At 37.7% G+C, this 14138-nt stretch overlaps 1 protein-coding gene across 2 annotated transcripts in view; it reads left to right on the top strand.

The window, feature by feature from the left end:
• SLC2A9 (solute carrier family 2 member 9) overlaps positions 1-14138 on the top strand; it is a 102240-nt gene that overhangs the window by 42299 nt on the left and 45803 nt on the right. For both annotated transcript variants that reach the window (XM_063401618.1, XM_063401617.1), the window contains one exon: positions 6806-6938. In XM_063401618.1, coding sequence (XP_063257688.1) covers positions 6806-6938 — 133 coding nt within the window. The remainder of the gene's footprint in view (positions 1-6805; positions 6939-14138) is intronic.

The following is a 14138-nucleotide window of genomic DNA, read 5'->3' as shown; positions in this document are numbered from 1 at the left end:
TTCATTGTTCAATAGGACCCATGGGAAGAGGTCTGCTCTGTTATACCTGCCCTGCTGGGGGAATGTGGTGTGTGTTGATGCATTTCTAATGGAGATATTAAGTGAGGTACTTTGTTTATATCTATTGTGGTTCAGCTGAGATTATGTATTTACTGGAGATTATAAATCAATTTATTATTGGTTCCCCGAGACAGACACAACGGTATTTATTCATCCCTTTTCTGTACAGAACTCATTAAGTAATGCATGGGAAAACAGCTGTGTGTTTTCATATTTGCAAATGAGTTTCAGTCCATTAAGGTCGTGCTGTGAGGCTTCAATTCCCAAAGTTTTAACAACACATGGCTGATGGGCCATATACAATACTGAAATGTTGCAGTTTTGTGTTTGGGAAGGAGAACATTTAACAGGAGAGGAGTTGTCTGAAAGTGGAAGTGTGGTGGTGGAAATAAGAGCACTATGGAGATAGATATATAATTTAGACTCAAGAATGAACAAAGGACTTAATGGCAGAGCATCTGATGTTGGGATGAAAGTTTATCCTCAGTGAGGACTGCTACCCATAGACAGTGAAACAGTGCTCATCTGACTCTTGAGAAGATTTCTGTGTAGCCATTCTCTGCTTAATTAGGTCAGTTGGGAAAGCAGTAGACAAGCTTTCCTGGAAAGATATCCTTCAACAGGAAGGATATGTGAAGGAAAGAAAGACATCAAAACACCGTGGAGGCTGATAGCAGTTGCTTATAATTATCTCCTTATCCACTGAAACATAGTTAACATATGTAACTAAACTTAGAGCATTTCTTTTTACTCATATTTAAAATATGACTTTCTGCTACTTTATCAGACTTAAACAGATGAATTTTTCACTTATTGTAGCTGACCTAATAACAACTAGTATCTAGTTGTTATTAGGTCAACAACTAGTCTGTAAAACTCATCTTACCCTGTGTGAGTTGGACTCTGCTTCAGATGTTTAGGAACAAGTGAACATTTCAGATGTGCCTGTTTCCTTAGTGCTTGACTATTTGATAGTATTTACAAATCTGTTTGAAGCAATAACTCTAAAACAATTTGACCTGTGACTTCTTTCCAAGTGTGTTTCACACACTGGGGAGATAATCACCACTTACACATTTTTAAAGGTTCTTATCTTTCAAGATTAACATTTCAGTTTTATTTTCTATTATACATTGTAAAACTACCCATTATTGCAAATTCATGTCCTAATATGTAAATTTGTCCTTTACAAATTAGGTATTAATTCCATGGTAAGTTGGTTAAGCACTGTAAGATAGCATGCAGTCATCATATTGAGTAGGAGGGTGTGTTTTCTACTCTTGAGTGTCTGCTTTTGAAACTGATGGCAAAAGGGAAAAAATGGGAGGTATAGTCTTGATTAGTATTTTGAGGGATTTTTTTTTAAACTTGAAGTAAATGTCAAAGTAAAATGAATTGGTTTTTGTTTCTTTAAAATACAAGCCATATTTGTTTTCATAAAAAATGTTAAGATTAAATATTCAACCATTGCAGTTGTTTTTAAAACAGCAAATGTGGTTTGGGTATTTTTATGTTTATTTTTATCTTAACCTTGATATACCTTAGTCTAACTTTCATAACTTGGCAAAATATAATTACATAAAAAATATTTGCACCTAATGCAATTTCTAGATGCCCTGGAGCATTTTTCTTCATCTACTACTGCAGTCTCAAAATGATGCAGGTCTCTGGAGTTCTATGTGATGCATCTGCCAGTCCCACAGGGACATCTAAGGTACCCAAGGGCATCAGAATGATAGTATGTTCTTATGTTTGAAAAATTGAGTCTTATCCTCCTTAATTATTTTAATTTACTATTTTTATATTTTGTTATTTATGCATGCTAACCTCAGTCTAAATCCATCACAGCAAGGAAGTTCTGTCAGAAGTTTTGCCTATCTCCAGCATACCTCTAATATTTCTTCCTAAATAAGCTCGAGTGTATATGCTGGCTGCTGATAATAATCCCATGTAAAAGATTTCCATTTCCCATTGCTTTTCCCTGAAATTTTACTTCTCTTGGAGATGAATAAGAAATGAAGACAAATTATGCCATATAAGTGTGCAGCAAAAAGTTAGTTGTTACTCCAATAAAAAGTTGGGCAAAAAACCATCTGGGGAACTTGTAGCAGATACTTTAATTCTCCCTCTCAGTATGTACATGATCTAACATGCCATTTAGTGAAGAGAAAATCATGGGACTCAGACACCAGACACTTTCAAAGCTGTTTTAAATTCTCATCCAAGGGACATTTACTCAGTAACAAAAATCTCCTGCTGATTTCTGTGAATTTTACATCAGACTTGTACAGCCTTAAGTCTGGTGACTTTCTGTACTGATTATTACCTGGGAAGGTACTGATACTTGAGTAATCTTCTTGTCAGAGCTATAGCTGTAGTAGTGGCCTGTAAAAATACACATCTGGATGCAGAACAGAGGTGAAATACACACATTATCTGAGCTGCCTCTGTTTTAAACAGGAAGGGAAGCAATTTGTAACTCTGACAAATTGTGTTACAGAAATGGTCATGCAAGGAGAAAATTGTGTCCAGCAGGGATTTAACTGTGAGATTAGCATCCTCTGCAGCCAGGGGAGGTTGTAGAGCAGTGCTTGGAGTGGTACAAGGAAGGTAAGAGGAAGGCAGTTGTTCTGCAGCTTACCTGAGTAGCTGCTCTGAAGCCTGAGATGTAGAAGTTCTCTTTTCTCAGCTGCCTCATGGTCATCACCAGTGTGCCATACCCTTGACTAAAGGAAGAAAAGACAGTTCTAATGCCAAGAAATTAGTTCCATCTCAGTGCTTTTTCAGTCCTTGGCCCCAGGCCAGAGTGGTTGTCCTTTACTTTTAGGAGTGTTTTATTTGGTATGGTAGCAGATTAATAAAGAAATAGAGAAATGCTGAACTTGTGCAGTATTAGCATCCTCTGCAGCCAGTATTCTGGGCTTTCTATGCCTAATAAACTTAACCCAGTCTATTCTGAGCAGGGGTACAATTTTTTTGTGGGGCAAATGGAGTATTTCTAATATGCATTTTTTGTGCCAAGTCTTTACAAGAAAGGACAAAATTCAATTGCTTGAATATAAGCACAGAGAATCATCTTGATGCCCTATGGTACTTTAGATGTCCCTGGGGGACTGGCAGATGTGACACAGAATATCACAGAGACCTGCATCCTTCTGTAGCTGCAGCAGGAGGCTGAAGCAAGATGCTTCAGGGCATCTGAAATTTAGACTAGATATAATTCTTTCTGTCTGTGTGTGTGATTATATTTTGCCAAACTAAAACTTTAAAAGTGTTCCTGCTTCTTATAGAACATGAAAAAGAAGAGACCACCAAATCACTCTTTCCTGGATATTTTTGATACCTTGCATTGGATGCCAGAGGCTTTTGTCTCTGTTCCCCACATATAAAATGGGTAAAATATGTAATTTTACACAAGAAAGTTATACTAAATGGTCATTTCTGTTTATAAGTTGTTCAGCACTGTAGTAAACTCATCACAATCCCATTCCCAATGAATTAATTCCAGAATTAATACTTAAATGGTGACTATTTAATAGTGACTGATAAAACAGACTTGCTCACTGGGAGATCACTGTTCATCCTGGGCACTGAATGCTATAAAGGGGGAAAGAGTATTTATTTTGATACCATCTCCTGCGTGTTTCAAGCAGTACAGGTAGCCAAGCCCTTGACAGTTCTGTGAGGCAGCAGGGAAGTTGCACAGGGATGCAGAGCAGGTCTGGGGAGTGCCCTGTGCTATCCTAAGTCCAGCCTGAGCCTAGGAGAAGGTGTTTGGGGTATGGGCATTTCCCTGTGGCTCTAGAATGGGCAGGAGATAGGATGTGAGAAGCTTGCCCGAGGTCAGGATGCTCAGTGGGACATGGGGATCTCCACAGCACAGAAATCCAAACTCTGTGCAGAGAGCAAACAAGGAGCCTGACTGTGCAGTAGTGGTTGATACTCAATGGTGAATGAGGAGTGAGAGCTATGTCCAGATTATGCTTTTAAAATAAATACATTAATAAATAAGATCTATTTATTAAACTGAAAGAGGAGAGGTTTAGCATAGATGTTAGGAAGAAATCCTTCACTATGAGAGTGGTGAGACACTGGAGCAGACTGCCCAGAGATACTGTGGATGCCCTAGCCCTGGAAGTGTTCAAGGCCAGGCTGGATGGGACTCTGAGCAACCTGGGATAGTGGAAGGTGTCCCTGTCCATGGCAAAGATTAGAACAAAATGATCTTTGAGGTCCCTTCCAGACCATTCCGTGTTTCTCTGTTTCTGTGAAATTATTTAGAGAGAAGCAGAGACAGTGAAGCCTGTCACAGCTGCTGTTTTCCTTACTCAGTCTTTTTGATCCTGTTATCCATCTCATACTGGGATATTTAACTGGCCAGATCTTTCAAAAAAGGGGTGCCCATGTCCAGGGCACTACAGCACTTCTTTCCAAAATAATGTTGCATGACCCTGTTAACAATTCTGTTCTCCCTTTAAAATTTATCTCTGTGTATATTGTTAACTTGGTCTGTGTTAAGAATGTCTTCACATTTTATCAAAATCTTTCTAATTGTTGAGAATATTAAATGTAACTTAATATAGTGCTTAAACAGATTATTGAGTTTGATATGGATAGTTCAGCTGTCAGCAGTGCCTGTTGACATTTCCCCACGTCACTTTCTTTTCCACCTTTTGATGGTTACAATAAACTCCATTTTCTGCATTTTAGCTGATGATTTTCTGACCTGGAAACACTTTCTTTACTGTATTCCAGTGCACCATAATCTTGTCTCATTCACAGCTAAATCCATGCCATGTTTTTCTCCCTCCCTTCCACCCAATCTTGTGTCTCTGCAGCTTTGCACTTTATTACATAAACCTTTGAATGAGTCTGTGGTTGTCAAACTTGCTCTACTGTTTAACTGTCTTTTGTAAATACATCAAAGCCAGGTTTTTCATGCTCCAGCCTAAGCAAATATCCATAATGTGACAGTTTAAAATGAAAATTTTACCATCTTGACATGTTATTTGTACTAGTTCTGAGTGGGTGATGAAATCAGGTCTCCTGTAATTAAAACATTTAATGCTCTTTTAAGTTTTTCCTGAAATAAAATGGGATGTAGTTTTCATTTCTCCCAGCAGTGCCTGTGTGCTTCTCCTTACTGCTGACAATTGAAGTGTTTAAGTGTCTTCTAAGTCACCTATACTGTCTATTGCCTTTAACTTCCTTCTGAGCACTGTCCCAATGTATGTCCTGCTCTATTCCTGCTCAAAGAGGTTATGAAACCCTCCTTTTCCCTGCTTCTCTCTCTTTATAGGGTCTAGTTCAGCCTGATTTCCAGCAATTTTAATTAATCCTTTAAACTTATATTGGTCTTACTCTTTCTTTCCTGTAGTGGTAGGAGAGAGTTAAGATTGTACAATGTAAATTAAGAGAAAAGCAAGTAGAACACACACTCCATGACATTGAATAGACATGAAATCATCTGAAATGGATGGAGAAGCTTCCATTGGCTTCTGTGACTTACTGATCTATTCATGCCAAAATGGCAAGTGGGAGCATGTTTATGAGTATTTATGAGTATTTATGAGTTTAGCTTAAGGTTTTAGAAGTTAGCATGATAAAAAGTAAAACAAATCTTTAATAAAGGATATAAAGGAAATTTGATGTCTTACATAGCAAAAATAAAGGGCTTTTCATGATGGTAGCAGGATTTGCTATTTATTGTGAAGGGTAAGTTCAGAGTCTTGTTCATAACTTTTTCAAAATACTGTTTTCAAGAAGAGTTATTTGAGATAAATGTGACCAGCTTATAAGCCATACTCTATAGGCAACTTCAAAAGGAGTGTAAGCTTATTCCACAGGTGTGGAATAAGCTTACACTCCATAGGTGTGCAGAATGCTGATAATAACAGTATACAAAGAATATATTTTTTTTTCTCCTTAAAGAAGTGTCTTTGACATTGTAGAGAAAAACCTACAAAAATATGATGTGCTGATCAAGAGTAAGATATTTTTCTGGAAGTATTGTGAAAAATTCTAACACCCTATAAATTTTTCCGAAGTTATTCTTTACAAAACAGTACCCACTTTGATTATGTGATTATTGACTTATTTAAGTGTTAACTTTAGTTTTCTGGTTTTTAAAATAAAATCCAGAACAATATTAACTACTTTTGATTCACCTATATTACATTAAGTTTTCCACTCAAGTTGAAAAAAAAAAAGAAAAAAGGAATGAAGAAATAGGGTCTTGAAGCCTTCATGATAATGCAGGCTCTTAGGGTGACAGATTACCTCAGTTTTAAATTGCTTGAAAAAACACTTTGTCAGGTTGTTTTTCCCATCCCAGGAGAATTTTTTAAAAACACCTCTCTAACTTACAAGGGCAAGTGAAAAGTTTGATTAGGAGATACCCTGCTCATTATTTCTGGGAGTTATTTGGTTATCCTGGGCCCCATTTCAGGTTTGAGGAGTGCATTACATCCCATACAATGCAGAACGTGGTGCTGTAAGCCTTGCTGAAGTGAAAGAATAAAATAAAAACTATCAGTGGAAAGTAGTCTGGGGACTTGGCCCTTGAGTAAGGTGATCTGAGAGGGAAGTGTTCAAAACACTTACTAAGCTTAGGAGGAACTCATCACTTTGGTGGTGGACAATACTTTGAATGATAAAAAATTACAGTGTTTCCTATCAAAGGTATTTTTCTTCCAAGTGTCACTATGGGAGAGTATTACTGACTCCTGTTTGCATCCGTTTGCAGGAATCTCGGTGGCCTTTCTTGTTTGGAGTAATCATTGTTCCATCATTGATACAAGCTGTGATTCTGCCTTTTCTTCCCGAAAGTCCTCGGTACCTCCTACTCGAAAAGCATAACAGGAGCAAGGCAGAAAAAGGTATGACATGTTACTTTTTTGCAATAAAGTGTGTTTATTGTAGGGATTCAGGCTGGAGATACCTCATTGTCTTGGTTTGGCAAGACAGGTATCCGTCAGGGAAAGTTGGAGCTCTCCTTGGAATGGAGAGTGTAAACCCCCTCCATCCAAATTATTATAATTTTGAAATTAGGGGCTTTCAAGCTAAAATATGGGAATAGGAACAACAGTTCTTTACTAGGAATATTAAAAATACAAATGCAGTAGTACAAAAAAAAACCCAAACAAGCAAAGAGACAAAAGTCCTAGAAAACCCTGAGAGAGTCGGAAATATTACCTGACACCCTGTTTGTCAGGGTGTTGAAAGCAGTTCACATAAGTTCTCCTGGAGTAACAAATGTGGTTTTGTTGGAGTAGAGATGATCCTGTAGAAAAAGGGTCCAGTGCTGGCAAAATGGGTCTGGTCTTCCTCCAGGAATCCAGTGCAGACAGGCTGCTTGGTGTTCCTACAGCTCAGTTTTTATCTGGGTAGGAATGGCTGGCTCCCCCCTCTCTGGGTGGAGCATCTCACAATGGGATGATGTGATGTGTCATGTAACTGGTGAGCCTTAATGGCCCATTAACAGAAGATATCCCCTGGAGGGTGGACAGTTGTGAAAGATATGAGAAACACTGCCCCACCTGGTTTTAACAGCTGAAATAAAAAACACCTTTTTTTTTTTTTTTTTTTTTTTTTTTTTTTTTTTTGTTACATTACCCATGACACTGATTCTGATACCACTCTAGAAGCAGAATATTCTCATAGGAGACAATCTCTTGGCAATAATTTTTCTCACCTTTTTTATTTGTCTCTGTATGCGTAAATATAGCTGTACCTTTGAAGTTTTTATAAATCAAATTCTCCAGCAAGGTAACTCATATAACATTACACATGGTGATCCAGAACTAACCAAATCAGCCTGCTGTGGTGTGCCAGCCACTCTGTGCAGGGCTCATTTGGAAGTGAAAGGTGCTTTCAGTCATTGTGACTCTCCCTTATCAACAGTCTTTTCACACTGACTAATAAAAACACAGATTCCGTTGCTGCTTTTTTCCCCAGTAGTCGCTGTGTTTGACCCTGTGTTTTGTAACTCAATAACCTTTGTAGATCTAATAAAAACCCCACACATCTGTTTAACTGAAACACTCCAGTGCTTCCATATTGCCTCAGCTTCACAGATACAGAATATTTTGTCCTTACTTTAGGTTCCATGTATAAAACTATTTGCTTGCGTGATCACAGCTGCTGCATTCTCCACACCAGTAAATTTACCATGGTCCCAGTACAGCTGAGAGAATGTTAAAAATTTGGTTTAGCTCTATTGTAATGACATATGAAAAACAGGAGGTTACAAAAAAGGAGACTGATTATAATACCAAAATACCAAACATAAGTGCTTTACAAATTATTCTTAAAAACTTCATTTGAATATTATCCTTAACATTTTCAGTCACGAACTAGATGCTTGCAAAATTACTTTTGAAGTGTGTATCAACACTTGAAATATAAAATTAATAATATTTTAGCATTAAATTAATGCAACTCTATCCAGTTTCTTCTATTTTGAAACTGAAAATTGGCCTTTTTTGTTCTGAAGAGCCCTCTGAAAAAGAAATAGCACACAAGTGAAGAGACTCCCATGTTATCTCAGTTTGGTGTTGAATGAAGAATGCTATAAATGTTGGAGCCTCAGACACTTAGAGATACAGTTCAATGCTTAAAAAAAGAAAGAACACAAAAGCAACAAGGTTTTGGGAAGAGTTCTTTAGCTTCACAGAGCCAGCAGAGTTTTGAGGAGGCAGAGAACCACTTTTCCAAGGACCATGAAGGAAGGGGCTGCCCTGCCAGCTGTGCTCAGAGCACCCAGCAGGATGCAGGACCCAGCTAGGGTTGGGTGGAAACTTCTGTGTCACCATGGCTGGGCAGGGAAGAAATGCCTTTGGGTGCCAAGTTTGAACGGGCTCTTTTCTGCCTGATAAAACTGTAGATATATTTCCAGAGCTATGGCTGGCAAAGAGTCTGCATCTGCAGTGCTGTTGCATAATGTCACACTTGCTATGAGGAACTATTGAAAATCCTGCTACAGTACCTGGAGACCTCAGCACCGGCAGTGAAACTGGACCTCTCATAGACTGGTTTTAAAAATTATAAAACATGCCAGTAAAATAACACCACCTGCCTTGAAATACACATCATTTACTATTGCTGGTAATGTGCCAACTGCACTCTGGGATGTTTTCAGCATACATGTTCTGAAAATGATTTGAAATCTAATCCAGTGGTGTTGGAGGTAGGTTTTGGAGCAGAAGGCATCAGGAGAGGAGTTGTCTGGGGAAATGAGCTTTAGCCACTGGCTTGCTGATTACAGGAAGATGGCTTTCATGAGCCACCCTAAGGACTATAAATTTAGATACTCCGATAAAAAAGAGACAACTGATATAAAAAGCTTTTCAAAATAACTGCATATGTTCATGTGCTTTTGGATTTTATTAATTCTAAAAGAATAAAACTAAATTCTGAGATATGTTGTAGCACACAGTGTAACTCATTTTGAGTGTAGTCTACAGTGGAATTCAAAAAATAGGAGAGTGAATCAACAATCAAGACAAATCATCTGGATATTCACATTATCAGCAGAAATGGGGGAGGAAAAGTCTAGGTATTAAGGAGACTGGAGGAGTTGCGATTTATTAAAATGCCCTTCTGCTTGTAAGTGATATAATGACAAAGCAGAATTCTTCATTTTAATGATGACTACAGTAATGCTTTTAAATCATTTACCTCTTAGCTTAAATCTGCATATTAATATTGGAAATTTGCAACTCTTTCTACTGACTACATCCCTTTTCTTTCTCTTAATGGATCCAGGTTATTCATGCAAATATATATTTCACTGTGGATTATAACTTGTCAGAGAAATATAAAACTATTATTTTCAAAAGGTCTGCTGTATTTAAAGCAGATGACTACATTCTTTATGAAATAATCTAAAGTATGCATGTATATCAAAGCTCCTAAAATGGAGCTGACAATATTAATCTTAGTAATTGTTTTAGAGCAATGATATCAAGTGAGATAATTTAAGTAATTGAGTTTCCACAAAGTTTTGCCCCTGCATTCATCCCTTCCTTTTCTTCTTCATCTCAGGAGATAACCAGTAACTACCAAAATACAACCTCTTTTCTGGCAGATGTCTTTAAGGGGCAAATAAGAGACTGAGAAAAGGGGAAGGACCAAAACGTGTTGTGTAAGCAATGAGAAAATGAAAGAATGAGGGTCGAGAGTAGAGCAGAGGGGTATCATGTGCAAGCCTAAACCACACCACCACAAGAGAAGCTATTCTTTGGGTCACAGGGGCAGCAGTGCCTCAGATGAGTGAGGTCTGCTGATCCCCATTAGCAGGGTTTTTCCCTGCTTTCCCCTTTGCAGCAGTGCAGGTGGTGCACACTGAGGGCAGCTGATCGGACATACGGACACCGTGTCTGACGTGCTGCTGTCTGCTGCCAAAAGCAGGTCATCAACCTGTGCCTTACTCCCTGGGACCCAAAGGAACTGAACCATCATATTCCCGTCTCACTGCTGAATGGGGGATCCATGTGTTTTGGGGAGAGAGCAGTCCACTGGAACAACAGAGTAATCTGTAAACCTGCTTTGCCCAAGAAACTAAGTCTGAATGAAACAAGGGCAGAACTATCCCAGCTCCTCTCCCAGGTCCCATAACTAATACTCTTCTCATTTGATAAGAATAGAAGAGAAGAAATTGCCAAGAATTTAACTGATGTGATCCTTCTTAATCAAGGCCAGACAGCACACGAGAAATGGGTACTGAAGTGGTTGAAGAGAAGGACTTTGGAAGGAGATTGTGGAAAGGAAGAATGACAGGGGTAGAAACAGGAAAAAAACAGAAAAACCTGCTGCTATAATTACATCAGTTTACCATCCAGGTTCTAGGACAGTAAGACAGGGATTTCACATTAGCTGTCTATTAGTTGCATGCCAAGTTCACCCCTGATCTGTGAGTATCACAATGATGATAAAGTAAAATCAGTAGTAGTAATAAAATGGAACATTTGTTATGATTAACAGCATTGGTTATAAACACTTGCAGTTGGTAGGAACACCAAGCAGCCAACACTTGCAGTTGGAGAGTTGAGGTGTCTTTTTTGAAGTGCTCTGTTACAGGGAGGAACCTTGCATTTCCTATGCAGCTACAATAGCAGGTCATGTAAATCAATAATGGAATTCAACTGGTACCCCAGCTTGCCAGAGAACAAGAATTTTGTTATGTCTTAAGGGTCAAACAACTTGGATAAAATGTCACAGCAACATCTGTTGGTGACATACAAAATCTGTTCTTCAAGTATGTTCAGTCACACATTAAAAGTCCCATGGTTATGAAAGAAGCATTACAACAGGTATAATGAGAAGCATAGATTTAAAATTTTAGAAAGATGAATTAGGGTTGATGCCTTTTCATGTGACAAAAGAGCATCACTCCTGTTTAAAAAAGTAGGTAGCAAATTTTTTACAAAGCCCTTCAGGGGGACCACATAGACTGAAGAGGTCTTAAACCCAAAGTTACAGGAGGAACAAGTTACTGCAAATCCAGTGGTTAAAATAAGTTGTTGTGACTGACAAAAAAATATGATTTATTCTTATTTCTCTGTGGGTTTTGTATGTCTATAAGGATTATAAACTATTCTTACTGGAAAGAAAGAGACAACCATGACTACTACACTTGCTGGCTTTTGGCAAAGGCTTCATCTCAGATGTTTGCCTGCCAAAAGCTGGAGTGCTTGTTGTGTGTCTGATTTGTTTTTAAACTTTTCTTAAAGCTCCTGTCTTTTAGAAAGGATATTAGGTCTTTGGACCTTTAATACTACTCTGTTTACCAATTCTTGTGTTATTTTAAGGTGACATGTATATGTTTTGTTTTACCTGTACATCTTGGCTAGTTTCAGGTAAAACTGAGCAGGCTTATTGATGTGTGTAAAACCACACATACAAACAGGTAAAGATGTAATCCTTAACTGGATAATAACTCTAACAAGATCTGTGTGTCCTTTACTTAGATGAAGAGGGAGGTGTCATGTGGGAAAAGCCTAAAATCATTTGCCTGCAGTTATATTTCCTGATATTTTTTCTTAAATTTTGCTATGCTGCATGCTAGTAGATAATCAATATTTTTCTAGATTTAAATAGCATTTTTATACTTATAGCTCTTCTAGGAAGATACACCTGAATTATTCTGCTGGATACTCAGTACTCTAACAAAAATAGTTTATTTGAAAGTAACTATTAGTTCATTTTGTAAATTATTTCTGTGTTGACATGGAGTTACTACAGGGAAATTTCTACTGTCTTCAACAGTGGCCAAAGAAGGTGTTGTTTAAGCACAACTTAGACAAAGATGTGTGAGACAGTGTGACACTGGATTTAATGTAATTAATCATCAAGGAAGTGAATGTATCCATGGGAAACAGGTGACGATAATACTCCTGCAGCTTATTTTAATTTTTTGTCTGTTACTTTTCAAAGGATAAGCTCAAAAAACTTTGACCACTTCTTTCTTTTTCTACCCCTCTGGCCTGGTGCTGGGTTTATGCTGTAAACCACTCAATAGCACCTTGATCTTTTAAAATTTCTTCTCAAAGTTTGCATGTTAATTCTTTTGATAACAACTGCTTTCTTTGCAGTCCTGGAAGCATTATAGTGGAAAAAGAACTAGTAATTCCCCATGTAGCTGAGATGTTGGGTGTCTGTTTTCAGTTAAAGGTCTGATTGGTTTTAGACTTGGTACCAACTGATTTTTTTCCATTTCTTTAAACCTCTTTCAGGTGCTTCACCTTCCCTTAGGCAAGATGAATAAAAACTGGGGGTGTAAATGGAAGGGTTTCTTGACTTCTTTCCCTTTGACTGGAACCATCCAGTTATTTTCCTATTTATGAAGGCAGTATTCCAATTTTTGAGGGCTGAGCTTCTATATCCTTTTGATCCACGGGAATTAAATAATAATCTGGAAAGTTTTAAAAGTTTCTAGAACTGCAGCTCCTTAGAGGGATTAAAGTGTTGCATGAAAATAAGGCTTCCCCACAGAGAGAAGCAGCCAGTCACAGAGGGAAATGAGTCACTGCAGCGAGGAGAGGAACGACTGCTGTGCCTCTCAGTGCCAGTAATGCCAGGCTGTAGAATGTAAAACTAATAAATTGATCGTCACACATTGAAAGACTTTTGAGTTTCTCTATCTCCCTGCTAATGCAGAATTTATTTCCACATTATTTACATCTAAAGTTGTGATTCTTATGGTACTGAAAAACTGGTAGTGGAAGAAATTAAAGTTGAGTTGTTGAGTAGCAGGAAAATGTTTTTCCAAGAAGTGCAAAACCTTCCAAGAAGGTTGGGTGATGTCTATTAAAAATTATGCATGTATAGCATAGCAATTTCTTAGCATTTCTTGACTTGTTAATTTTAAGTATCCATCAAAGTTGCCTAGTGGCATTTACATCTCTTTACTTAACACCAAGAAGGAAAGAAAAAAAATTGAGTGTCTGTGTTTTTCCAGCCTTGTCCTTGACAATTTTGCTAATTGCAGTTTTTTAGTTCCTGGTGCCTCTAGAGACACAGCAAGCTCCCTTGTGCAGAAAAGACAGATTGCTATCTTTTTACTTGACTGCATCTATATTTTTGACTTGTGTGTTCTAAAGTAATGCTGAGGATTCTAAGGACAGTAAAAATAAAGAAAATGATGTACTGACCTAATTACACTGATAAACCAGATGCTTAAAAATCTGAGAGAATTCTTTCACGGAAAACTATGGTGATATATGTCTGGTTGTTCTCATCTTTCCCTGAATTTTTTTCTCAGTTGACAGGCTAATAGTACTGAGGAAAGTGTAATTTCAGTATGAGACAGTGACTTAAATACATTGTAGGCACACATTGTTCTAATTTTACATTTCTTATCACTGTTTTAAATACATTTGACTCATTAAAATGAGTGTTTAACATGCTATTTATTAAAAAATAGGCAACAACAAAAGACAAAATTGAGCAGCTTAAAGTTTTAGTTCTGAGGTCTCATTTTGTTAATTCATTTCTGATTGTACAGCTTGTGTGAAAAGACAGAGCTCATGCTTTGACTGAGAGATTTAAAAATTCTGACCTCTCCTCTCACAAGAGAG

This window comes from Prinia subflava, chromosome 7 (assembly GCF_021018805.1).
Source record: "Prinia subflava isolate CZ2003 ecotype Zambia chromosome 7, Cam_Psub_1.2, whole genome shotgun sequence".
NCBI classification, from domain to species: domain Eukaryota; kingdom Metazoa; phylum Chordata; class Aves; order Passeriformes; family Cisticolidae; genus Prinia; species Prinia subflava.
This window is presented reverse-complemented; position numbering and strand designations above follow the sequence as displayed.